Source organism: Halichoerus grypus, chromosome 2 (assembly GCF_964656455.1).
Source record: "Halichoerus grypus chromosome 2, mHalGry1.hap1.1, whole genome shotgun sequence".
NCBI lineage: Eukaryota > Metazoa > Chordata > Mammalia > Carnivora > Phocidae > Halichoerus > Halichoerus grypus.
Window position 1 is genome coordinate 176113811 of NC_135713.1, and position 13703 is coordinate 176127513.

At 37.7% G+C, this 13703-nt stretch overlaps 1 protein-coding gene across 2 annotated transcripts in view; it reads right to left on the bottom strand.

Moving 5' to 3' along the window:
• Positions 1-294: 294 nt before the first annotated feature.
• DHX40 (DEAH-box helicase 40) overlaps positions 295-13703 on the bottom strand; it is a 46493-nt gene continuing 33084 nt past the window's right edge. For both annotated transcript variants that reach the window (XM_036106124.2, XM_036106123.2), the window contains exons 13-18: positions 9241-9355; positions 8481-8589; positions 7238-7332; positions 4469-4538; positions 3745-3973; positions 295-1586 (exon numbers count right to left, since the gene is read on the bottom strand). In XM_036106124.2, coding sequence (XP_035962017.1) covers positions 1447-1586; positions 3745-3973; positions 4469-4538; positions 7238-7332; positions 8481-8589; positions 9241-9355 — 758 coding nt within the window. In that variant the 3' untranslated portion in view covers positions 295-1446. The remainder of the gene's footprint in view (positions 1587-3744; positions 3974-4468; positions 4539-7237; positions 7333-8480; positions 8590-9240; positions 9356-13703) is intronic.

The window sequence follows — 13703 nt, forward strand, 5'->3', positions numbered from 1 at the left end:
GAAGAGAACCTGGTAAGACTAATGTGCTGAAATAGTGTCAAGAGCACTGAAGATTACAATGAGCAAAGCAACAATGCTGGGAATGTTAGAGGAACCATCATCACTCACCTTACCTTAAGAACAAACCCACAGATTTGGCTCCTCACAGGGTTTTTCAATAAAGGCTCAAGTTTCTAATATTGAACAGAAAACTGTTTAGACGCCAAAGGAAATAACTGCAAAAGTTAGTTACCTATGAAAAATTTAGATTCTTAATTTTTATAAAAAATATCTAAAAACACACATTATACTACCTTTTGAATTTTAATGACACTAATAGCTTTATTTAACAAACATTGAGTGACTACTATGTGCAAAGCACTGTGCTAGGTGCCATGAAAGATACAAAGATGAGAAAGACGTAGTCCCTGCCCACAAGGAGCGTATAATCTAGTGGGGGAGACAGACAAATACACAAATAACTAGAATACAAGGCAGTAAACAACAGAGTGGGCAAGTGCTGAGTGTGGCCTGAGTGTGATATTAACTAGCCTCAAGGTTCCAATTTGAAACACTGGTGATGTGGTGTTGGCTGCTTTGAAAAACTCCCATCTCAAGATCAGCATAACAGATGTTTAAATGGTCCTACCCAAGCAGCTGGAGGCAAGAGAGTAGGCCAGGTGGAGGGGCTGTTTGAAACACTGTCACACCTACATACATGGTGCTGATACAGGTATGTAGGGACAGCTAAAAAAAAACATATATATATATCATCTGTCCTTTGGTTAATGGCTATAGCTACTGTTTTAAACAATATATTTTTATATAAAAAGGAATTTGTATAATCCCAGAAAAATCAATTTAAGGATTAATATTAATTCAACAAAGAAACTTGCCATAGGCAATTTTCTTATTTACTAATTGATTAAGTCTTTTCTCTAAATATCTATAAAGCTCTGTAGCAATTAAATGGTTAGACATCTAAGTATTGCTGAGTAAAAACCTCTTATATTCAGCCTTCTGAAGGAACTGGTCACATACCTGATAACCTGATATAATACTATTCTAACAGCAACAAGAAGGCCTTAAAGAGATTTAAGGAAAATAATTTTTAATGCTTTAAATGCAAATGGAATACACGCTAATTAAATACAATTCAATGTTCTTTGAAAATATCTCAGTGACAGCATTTGATACCAGTTAAGGCCAGCAAAACTGAAGTGAGGAAAATATCATATGTATTGTCTTTCATTGGTTTCATATATCATTGTCTATGACAATGGCAATTCAATCTTTTCTTTGAAAATTTCATTTATTGGTATTGATGAACTTGGATTTGCTTTTAGCTTATATGCTAGTAACAGTTGCTGACCACTTCCTCTTGGTAGTGCTGTCTGATATAAATGGCAAAGTAGAAGCACATTTCCTGGCCGCTTTTCCTACTTCCTGAATTGGAGGGTTCACTGCTTAGCCTGTTTCCTTCCGTGTGTCACTGTGATCCTGGGACCTTTGCTGCTTTCGCTCAAGGAAACGAGCACGTGCATCTGATATGGATTTATCATCATTTCTTCTCTGCATTTTCTTTAGGACTTCTTTTGAGATTCCATCTGAAAACATTACAAATTAATCCAGTAAAACTTTAGTCGTGAAACTCAGTACAAGAAGTGTTAAAAGAAGGAGATGCCCTGATTTTTCAATGTTAAGGGGGGAAAAAAGGAAATTAAATTTTGTTCTTTCAAAAGAAACAAGTAAGTCTATGGTTAGAAAATAAGAAGAAAGAAAGAGGGAAGGGGAAGAAAAGGAAGAGAGAAAGAAAAGCAAGCATGAAGGCCTAAATGTTCGAATAACCGACCCTAATTCAAACATGTAGTACAGTTATACATTCCAACAAAACACTATATTTCTAAAGACTCTTCCAGATCTTGGGCAAATTTCCTTACCACTCTATTTCTCATGATGTTAAAAAAGGGTAATACAATTTGCTCCATCAATCAGCCTCAGAAGAGGAAGACAGAATCCCAAACAGGCTCCAGGCTCATTGTGGAGTCAATGCGGGGCTTGATCTTACAACCCTAAGATCATCACTGAGCCGAAATCAAGAGTCTGACACTTTAACTGACTGAGCCACCAGGGTGCCCCACTGCCTTAGACTCTTAAGTTCTTGCACTGGTATGAGAATTAACATGGGTTCTTGGAATTAGACATAATTCTAGCTGAGGGCATGAATAAATGTTACTAAATGCAGAGGACATGACCCTCATTTCTTCTGGCCAGTTGTATATTGTTAGGTCTTCACAACAATATATATATATATCATGGGGGGAATGGTAATGCTGGTGAAAATCCATCAGCAGATAATCTATATGTACATTTCTCTATCTTTTATATATCTTAATTTTTTGTATGAGGCTGTATAGTTTATGTATTTTTTTTCATTTAAAAAATTAAGGTATAATTTATCTACAATAAAATATACCTTTTAGTAAACAGTTCTATGAATTTTCACAAGTACATTACAGTCTGTGACCAAACTCAAGAGACAGAATCCTCAACCCCCAAAATTCCCTCCTGTCCCTTTGTGGTCAGCCCCTCCTCTCACCCCCAGCTCCTGACAACCACTGATTTCAACACATCTATTTTTTAAAAGGCATTGGTCTTTCCACCCCAAGTTGACCTTTATTATAAAATCATAGGGGTGCCTAGGTGGCTCAGTGTGTTAAGTGCCCGACTCTTGATTCCGACACAGGTCATGATCTCAGGGTTGAGAGATCAAGCCCTAGCTTAGCACAGAGCCTGCTTGAGATTCTCTCTCTCCTTCTGCCCCTTCCCACCCTGTGCCCTCTCTGTCTCATTCATTCATTCATTCATACATACATACATAAATAAATAAAATCTTATTTTAAAAAATCAGCCCAGAAAGCTTTACTGAAAAGCTTTTTGTATATGTGAGCTGAAAATTAAACTTTATCTCCTAGTTCAGTATAACTGTTTATGCCTCCTAACTAGAGACCTAACATTTTACAGAAAGATCCCGTAGGAAAAAAAAAGATGTTCTGAAGTAGTAGTTCACAAAATTTTATAAACAAAATAAAAATAGCAAAGGACTACTGAGAAGCAGTATGCTATTATGATTAAGAGTATAAGCCATCAAGGGGTGCCTGCATGGCTCAGTTGGTTGAGCATCTGCCTTTGGCTCAGGTCATGACCCTAGGGTCCTGGGATTGAGTCCTGCATTGGGCTCCCTGCTCCGTGAGGAGGCTACTTCTCCCTCTACCTCTGCCGCTCCCCCTACTTGTGTTCCCTCAAATAAATAATCTTCAAAAAAAAAAAAAAAAAAAAAAAGAGTATAGACCATCAAGTCAGTTTCCTTGGGTTCAAAATCCAGACTCATGAATTATTAACTATGGGATTTTCAGCAAATTATTGTAATTGCTAAGTATTTCCTCATCTATAACGTGGGGATATGTACTTACCTCATGGGGTTATTGTGAAAACTCAATGGGGTAATGCCAGTTGTTAGCACATGGTAAAAGCTCAACAGATACTGTTGTTAATAATGTTGGACAGAGGAGTTAAGGAAAACATGATTAACTGGAAGGAAAGAAGGAAGTCAAAGTAACGAAGTCTGAGACTCCCGACAACTCTTTGCTTTCTGAGGAGACAGAACCAGATTCTACGCCCTGTAACAGTATTTCTGTAATTATATGAGAATTTGGACATATATGCTCCTTGGACTTATATCACTAGAACAAGCGACTGACTCACCCTTTAGATGCTTTACGTTTTCCTTATTTGTCCATCTCCTTCTTGCATCTTCTCTCACTTCACGTCGGGCCACACTGCTCAAATCATGTGCATTAAATTCATGCAACTTGGGTAACAAGTCTCTCACCCATTCGTAACGGATTGGACACACAATTCTTGCGTAGACCTTGGTGGTAACTAATACCTCATGAAAAATGATCCATTCGAGTTTGGTTTCTTGTTCATGAAGCTATACAAAAGATTTCATTTAAGGATGATAACTCAGTAACTTGCCTCATTCCACATTTGACCAGCCACATACTAACAGCCCAAACTCTTCTGAATTAATTCCTATATTCTTCAATCAAACAGAAGGCACGGGCCAACCAGTACCTTTACAGCTTTATGTAATAAAGATATATGCTAAATTTAACCTCAAAGTGAAAAGTAGAAGACACTTATGCATGACTTAGTCCTACACCTTTACAAATTTCTTTCCTTTATTAAAAATAGGACACTTTAGGGGCACCTGGATGGCTCAGACAGTTAAGCGTCTACCTTCGGCTCGGGTCATGATCCCAGGGTCACGGGATCGAGCCCCACGTTGGGCTCCCTGCTGAGCAGAGAGCCTGCTTCTCCCTCTCCCTCTGCCTGCTGCTTCCCCTGCTTGTACACTCTCTGTCAAAAATAAATAAAATCTTAAAAAAAAAAAAATAGGACACTTTAATAATAATAAGGCACTTACTGCTGAGGAAGGATGAATGTGAACTGGGCTTCCACGCCCATCCATTGTGCAAAACGTTCTCCCAACAGATCTAAAAAACAAAACAAAACAAAAATCAAAGGATAAAGAACAGTAAAACAATGAAATAAGTAGAGCACCAAGTCTAACAATAAACAATTATAATATGTTCTACCACAAGAAGTGTTATAAGCATAAGTTTAAACTTTTTCAAGTGTCACTATAACTCCTCTTAAATAATGATACAACTTCTCATTACATACAACCTAAACAGTCATTTCAGTTAAGTACAAAGATTTTTGGTTAATAAGTAGTAATATCAACAATAATATTGTATTTGTGCCTTAAAGTTTCCAAAATGATTTTATAATAAAGCCTCAAAACAACCTGTGAGTTTTGAGAGCAAGTCATTTTTATTAAGAAGTCAAAACTGAGATTCAAATAAATCAACTAGCCTTCTAAAGATCACAGAGTTAATGTATGGTGAAAGCAAGTCCCAAACATAGGTCTTCTGACTTAAATACAGTGTTCTTTATAGTATGCTACATCTCTTTTTAAAGGGATAATTTTCACTATTCTAAAATCTGATAATTAGAACATTGCACCTATCATTTCTCTAATTCATGTTCTTAACTTCAAATTCCTATCCTCTTCTGGGGCGCCTGGGTGGCTCAGTTGGTTAAGCGTCTGCCTTTGGCTCAGGTCATGATCCCAGGGTCCTGAGACTGAGCCCCACGTTGGGCTCCCTGCTCAGCATGGAGCCTGCTTCTACCTCTCCCCCCTCCCTCTTCCCCCCACCCCGCTCGTGCTCTCTCTCTTTCTCTCTCTAATAAATAAATAAAATCTTTTAAAAAAATTTCTATCCTCTTCTATACTTCCCTACCTAAATGTTATTCCAAAAACTTGTCAAAATATTAGCCCTAGTTCAATCATCACCACAGATGATTTCCTATAATACTTTATAAATATTCCCATTATAACTCAGATCAGACTGCATTATAATTGTTTATATACTGTACGGTACAAAGATCTTTTTTACTTGAACCATTTGAGTTAGTTGCCAACCTTATGCCTCATCATCCACAAATATCTGAGTGTATATTTCCTATAATCAAGGACATTCTCCTACATGACCATAATACATAATACAACCATCAAAACCAGGGAATTAACACTGAACATGACTAACATCTAATCCTCAGACCCCAATAAAGTTTTATCCAAATGTCCTAATAATATCCTTTATAGCAAAAGAATCCAATTCAGAATCAAGTATTAATTTTACTTTTCATGTCCCCTTAGTCTCTTTCATAATGGCATACTCCCCCAGTCTTTCTTTGATCTTCAGGATCTTGACAGCTTTTTGAATAGTAATTTTGTAGTATGCCCCTCAATTTGAGTTTGTTTGTTTCATGATGACTAGATTTAGGTTATACATCTTTGGCAAGAACATCACAGAAGTGAAGCTGTATTTTTCATTATATCCTATCAGGAAGAACATGATTTCGATTTGTTTCATTACTGATGGTGTTCACTCTGATGGCTTCATTTGGGTAGCATCTGCCAGGTTTCTCCATTAAAAGTTACTTTTCCCCTTTCCCGTTGTAATTTATAAGACTTTTGTGGAGAGGTGCTCAACTAATTCCATTTGTCATTAAACTTTTAATTTACTCATTAATTTATATGACTATAGACCCATGATTTCACATTTTATTTAATGGGCTATATAATCCATTACTATCAATATTTATTTCGATGCTTAGAATGTCCTATATTGGATCAGTCAGGGCCTATTCAGGCTAGCTCCAGTGTACTTCTAACATGGCCTCAAACCTCATAGATCACTTCTTGCTTGCTGGCAAAATAAGATGTTCTGGGCTCATCTTGTACTTTCCCACCCCTATTTCTCCAAACAGTTCTGAGTCCTTTACGCAGCAGATGGTTGTTTCAAGTCAAGATCCGGGCACTAAGTATATTCATTGCTATTATGGTGTTATTGCTCCCAGTCCATCTCAGAGCTAGGGTATATTTGTATATAAATATTTACACATATACAAATATATATTATAAATATACACAGTAACATCTGTCTTTATTCCCATATCTATCTATTCATCCATCTAACTATATAGAAAACTGTAAGTTCACAATGATACCCTGAAATTCCAATCCAACACCACAGGGCTCATTCTCATTTTCTCCCTTTCAGTATTTCTAATACTCCCTTCACCATTCTTTAATATATTTAATTATGTGATCAATTCCTTTGTATATAATGAGTCTCCTATCATCACCATTGTTACCCCTTTCCCTAAGAAGATGCCCTCCCTCACTACACTCAGACTCTAAACTCAGACTCTAAACTCAACACCAAACACCTCCCGTATGAGTGCCTTCCCCCTCCTGCTCAATTGCTGACACTCCACACCAAGCTATTCTTCCTCAGATATGCCATGCTCAACATGGTTGTCTTTCACACTCCACATAGAGCCACCCCTCTGCAAGAAAACCCTTGTCACTCAACTTAGGTGCTGATCCCCCATGCTAGACAGCTATCCTACAAACTCCCTCTTACTGAACTTGAGCGCCAATATCCCACTCTGAGCCACTGCAGCTCCCCCTACACAAGTGACAATTATGGTAGTCATTGTAATTGATGTCCTGATAATCACAGAGCTTAGATATATCATCAATCTTTAATATTAAATAGTTCAACATTGTAGTCAAATACAGTAGTATTTCTTATCCATTTCTCAAGCTCATATTGCTTACCTTCGAGCTACATTTTTGAAATAGCCTGCACAAAGACATCTTCGTAGTACTTCATGTTTAGGGCCTTCAAAGGTCTCTCTTGGGAAATCACTTTGCTATAGAAATAATAATATATATACAGTGGTAATATCACAGAATAATATGAAATAATCTTTTATTTTGAAAACTACACATTTCTAGAGACTTCTGTTTCTGGCCAATATGAAGTAAGAGGGATCAGATTTGGAGCGCCTCGGTGGCTCAGTTGTTTAAGCGTCTGACTCATGATTTCAGCTAGGTCATGATCTCAAGGGTCGTGGGATCGAGCCCCATGACAGGCTCCACGCACAGCACAGAGTCTGCTTGTCCCTCTCCCTTTGCTCCTCCCCTCGATCGCACTCTCTCAAATAAATAAATAATAAAATCTTAAAAAAAAAGAGAGCTCAGACTTACTCTTCTCCTTAGAAACAACCAAAAATGTACAAAACATATGAAATAATGATTTCCAAAATACTGTATATCAAGCAATAAAGGATAGTGATCTCTGAGAAATAAATGAAGTATGGGAAATAAATGAAGTAAGCCCAATGACTGCCCCAGCTTACAGTCAACCTTGAGAGAGATTCTGGATGAAGGCTCAAGGAAGGAAAAACCCAAGTGGAACCTGAAGAACTCCCTGAGCTAAAGAGACAGAGCTGGGGCACCTGGGTGGCTCAGTCAGTTAAGCGTCTGCCTTCGGCTCAGGTCATGATCTCAGGGTCCTGGGATCAAGGCCTGCATTGGGCTCCCTGCTCAGTGGGGAGTCTGCTTCTCCCTCTCCCTCTGCTGCTCCCCCTGCTTGTGCTCTCTCTCTCTCTCTCTGTCAAACAAATAAATAAAATCTTTAAAAAAAATTTAAAGAATTTAAAAAACATAAAGAGAAAGAGCTGAGAGTCCAGGAAGACTAAGACGACTAGAGTTCACAGGCCAAGAGTTCAGGAGAGAAGAGAACTTGATAGAGACAAAACTCCAGAGATTTGCAGAAGGGCCTCCACAAGTGTTTAGCTGAGCACTGGTTAGCATATAAATGTGAGGCAACCACACAAGACCAGGAAAAGAACCTCCCCAAAGGGTAAGAGGTAACAGTTCTTGGTACTCACAGTTAGAAATGGGGCCTATTTCTACAATCAGAGATCAGAACACCTCATAATTTCCATAGCTGGGGGACAGTACTCAGAGAATCTTGCCAAAATGCTACTCAAGAAAAGATCATTATAATAATTACCTGTTTAAGCTTCCTGATTAGTTCTCGAAGTTGAGCTTCAACACGAAATGCAGAAAATAAGCATCTCCAATGAATCCAATGTTTTTGGCACCACGAAGCTGGAGCTCCACTGCAAAACAAAAATACTGGTATCTTGAAAATAACTTCTATAAGAGAAAGACAGTCTAACAGGGGCACCTGGCTGTCTCACTCAGTAGAGCATGTGACTCTTGATCTCGGGGTTATGAGATCAAGCACCATGTTGGTCACAGAGTTTACTTAAAAAAAAACAAAAAACAAAAAGACAGTCTAACATTTTCATTTCTATTATAAAACTAGAAACAAATAAGCAACAGTCAGTTCTTTTATGAGACTTGTCCAATTACTGAGAAAGCACTTTAAGGAATTTGACAAAACTAACGCAGGTGCCTCTGAGTGAATTAAAAAATAATTTATAAATGTATTTCTTCTTATACATAGATGCTTTAACAAATATATACAATCATTTTCACATCTAAGCTACTTCTACAGAAGCAAAATTCTATAAGGTCATCTTCAGGAAAGGTTTAGGGAGAGAAAAAAGAAGAGAACTAATACTATATAATAAATGCCTACTTAGTAACAGTCACCTGGCATAGATAAATCTCACTAATGTTCACAAAAATACCTTGAGTCAATAGTACCCCCACTGAATCTTACTGTCTAAAGTCACATAGTAAATACATATTGGAGCTATATTTCAAACTGACAACTTTCTAGTACATAGAACTATTCCACATACCTTGATTTGCACTGTTCAAAGATGACAGCTAAAGTTGCAAAGTCATTAAATCCTCCAGCTTTAGCTGCCAATTCTCTATGTCTTTGTTCTGCTTCCTTCTGGTACTCTGGATCAACTAAAATGACAATCAGAGAGGCAATTTAGTTATACTTTACATCAAATGCCTACATTCACTTTGTTTACTCAAAGTCATTAAAATCTGCCTCATCATCTACAGCGGAATAAAGTGAACTATATTAACTCTTCTGGGGGGTGGGGGGGCTCTAATTACTCCCACAACTCCTTTTCTATTGGATATTTAACCAGAATAGTAATAATAATTCTCCCAATACATCTGCCTTTAAAATGGTATTTAGAATTTATTTTTTAAGTTTGATTATAAGAGTAACCCATGTTCACAGTAAAAAAAATTATGTAAAAGTTCAACATTTACCACTTTGTCACATTACCCACAAACTAATCCTCAAGGCTAACCACTGTTAATTACTGAATGTGCATCCTTCAAGATATTTTCTTTTTTTATGTTTTTTAAATTTTTAAAAAAAATTTATTATTAACATATGTATTATTTGTTTCAGGGGTACAGGTCTGTGATTCATCAGTCTCACAGCGCTCACCACAACACATACCTTCCCCAATGTCCATCACCCAGCCACCCCATCCCCCCACCCCCTTCCCCTCCAGCAACCCTAAGTTTGTTTCCCGAGGTTTGTCTCCCTCTCTGGTTTCGTTTTGTTTCATTTTTTCCTCTCTTCCCCTATGATCCTCTGCCTTGTTTCTTAAATTCCACATATCAGTGAGATCATATGATAATTGTCTTTCTCTGGCTGACTTATTTTGCTTAGCATAATACCCCTAGTTCCATCCAGGTCATTGCAAACGGCAAGATTTCATTTTTTTTGATGGCTGTGTAATATTCCATCATATACACACACACACACACACACCCCACATCTTCTTTATCCATTCATCTGTCAATGGACATCTGGGCTCTTTCCATGGTCTGGCTATTGTGTACATTACTGCTATAAACACTGGAGTGCAGGTGCCCCTTTGGATCACTACATTTGTATCTTTGGGGTAAATACCGAGTAGCGCAATTGATGGGTCAAGGGTAGCTCTATTTTCAACTTTTTGAGGAACCTCCATGCTGTTTTCCAGAGTGGCTGCACCAGCTTGCATTCCCACCTACAGAAAGGGTTCCCCTTTCTCCCCATCCTCACCAATATCTGTGGTTTCCTGACTTGTTAATTTTAGCCATTCTGACTGCTGTGAGGTGGTATCTCATTGTGATTTTGATTTGTATTTCCCTGATACCTTCAAGATATTTTCTATGTATATACCAGCGTATGTATATGATGGTTTATTTTTACATAAATGGGTTATATGTTTTGAAACTTCCTTTACTTAATAATGGCTTCATGTCAGTACATGTAGAATTATTCATTCTCAAAATAGCTACATTGTATCCCCAGGGGTATAAGGAACATAACACAATTTAACCAGTCCCTACTTATCCAGTTCCTAATTAAGGGCAATTAGACAGGACTACCATGTAAGCAGAACTGAACTACTACAAGCTTTTCTTTCCTTTTTTTGACTTTATATTGAAGTAAAACATGCATGCAGAAAACTACCAGGTCATAACTGCATAGCTCAATGTTAACAAACACAACATACCAATATACCCAACACCCAGATCAACAAACAGAATATTACTAGCATCCAGAAGCCCTCTTTTTGCTCTCCTTCCAATAACTATCTATTCCCCTCCACAAGGGTAACCAGATCCTGACTTCTAACCCCACAGAAGGGTTTTGCCTGTTTCTAAATTTTGTATAAATGTACTTCATGTGTCTGATTTCTTTTGCTCAACATTATGTTTTTGAGATTTATCTGTTACTGACATGGACCCAATCCCACTCAGCACTGATATGCTCTCTGATTGCCCAAGTTCCCCACATAGTACTTTACCCAAGCTAAATTTCTTTCAGAGTCCCACTTTTTTTTTTTTTTCAAAATTTCCTAGGGCTCCTTCATTCATTCTACCACATCATACCACAATTCCTATTCCTTCAGTATACCCATCACAACTAGATTTAGCATAGGCACCACGATGCCTGATACTAGAGAGCAGCACTTATATAGACTACGATGTGAATCTGCAAAGCAGCAGTTCTGGTATTAGGAGGAAAGCAATCTGATTAAAGAAAACACTCATGAAGATAAAAAGTCTTTCATCCCAGGCATTAAGTAGCTTCCACCTTTGTTACCTAGGTAACAACTGAAGGAAGCAGCTAGAGACAAAAGAATATGATTAATTACAGACCATACAAACAGCCCTGCCAAGGTGAAAATACAATTCCCATCTCCTGAACCACTCAGGGAAACTGATTTTTAAGCCAAAACATTTAATTTCAAGTACTGAATCACCACTGCCCAAAAGGTATTATGCCAAAAGTCAAATTGCACTAGACTTGAGCATCACCCTGTCCTGGCTCCCAACACTAGGAGACAAGCCTATCTATCAGGCAGGGGCCCCTGGATCCCTGAACTGTGTTTCCTGCTATAGAAATGTAGAGCACCAGCTGCCTTGGACCCCTGGGCTATAAAGCCTCAGAGAAGCTTCCTACCTTGGCTCAGTTCTTATTTTCTCTGCCTCTAGCCAACCATTCAATTTGGCTATAATACCTCCTAGCATAATTTATACAGGTGGCTTACCATCTCTTATTAAAAGGTCAGTAGAACTGCAACAACTTTTAGTGTAGATTACAATTTTAAGCTCAGCTCATATTTTCTGAAGATTAACTCTGCATGGTTAGTGTTGGATCCCTGTTGTTTACAGTGGCTACCTGCTCACATTTTTAAAAATGTAGAGAGCATATTGCTTCCCTGGGTGTCCATCCCACGTTGCTACCTTCTCTTTGTCTCTTCCTCCATTATTCTCAAAGTCAAGAGAACAGATAACATTTTTTTGTTCCTTTTCCCTGACTCCCCCCCTCCCCAAATCTAATTAATTAAAATTAAAACAGGCAGAAGTCCCATAGTAAATTCAGGATATGTATGGGAAAGTCAAAACCCATATCACACACAGTTCCTACAATCTCAGCAAGTTTATCTGCTAAACAACAGTCTGACTATCCATCTTTAATTACTTTCCAGTAGACTCATCACTTTCTTTATTATCTTTCCCCAGATGAAATTCTTTTTTTTTTTAAGATTTTATTTATTTATTTATTTATTTGACACAGAGAGAGAGACACAACGAGAGAGGGAACACAAGCAGGGGGAGTAGGAGAGGGAGAAGCAGGCTTCCTGCCAAGCGGGGAGCCTGATGCGGGGCTGGATCCCAGTAGCCTGGGATCACGACCTGAGCCGAAGGCAGACACTTAACGACTGAGCCACTCAGGCACCCCGTCCCCAGATGAAATTCTATTATCAGTTTTATGTCTTGCAAATAGGTAGATCTACTGAAGCAAGAACTGTAAGTAACAAGGTGAAGCAGTAAAACAAGGTTGCATCAGCTGAACTTCTCCATTTGGGAAGATAATTCAATACTTTTCTATATAGCAATCAAACAGAAAACAAAACAGGATTTCAATAATAAGTCCTCAGAGCTGAAACAGGGGAATAAAACCACAAGTGTCACATGTACATAAAATGCCCTTTATTTCTAAAAATGTCACAATTAATATAATTAAAGACTGCAGAACCAACCCAGTGTTATTTTAAATTTGTTCCATTTTAAGGCAATGCTTTTTACCACCTAAAAAATATTTAACAGCTCTCACTCTACTGTCTGACTTAAAACAACATCTATACTAGCAGATATTGGATACAGTTTACTACAGCAAAAGACAGATCATTAAAAATGCTGACAGTGTGATCATCTTGATATCTATAATCTTAATTTAATGTTAGATGTGAGAATACTATCCAGTTTTACCAGTAAGTATATGATAAACTAAATTAGGTGATCTCCAAGACTCAAGCCAGAAAGGACTGCTTAACCTATAAAGACTACAAATGCTTATAGAAGCAGCTGGAAAGCCAATACACATTTTGGGTGTAACAAGATCCTAGCAAGTCACATGGTCAAATCCTGAAGCTGCATTTTGCAGCAGCTAAAGTTCTTCATGATCCAGGTTTAAAAATTAATTATATATATGCATATATATGCATATATATATATATATATATATATATATATATATATGCCAAAGTATCTCTCTAAGTTATGAAGAAAAAACTGGTAGCAATTGTTGCCTCTAGGAATCAGACCTAAGGACATCTTTAGGAGAGGAAGACTTACTTTTCACTTAATTCTTTGTGCAGTGTTTGAATATTTAACTATGTACATATATTGGAAATGGTGATGTGAGGAGTTAGGTGAAACCTCTGTCCCAGACAGACATCTGTTAAGCCAGTCAAAATTACCAAAGACAATCATTCAAAGTCTCTGG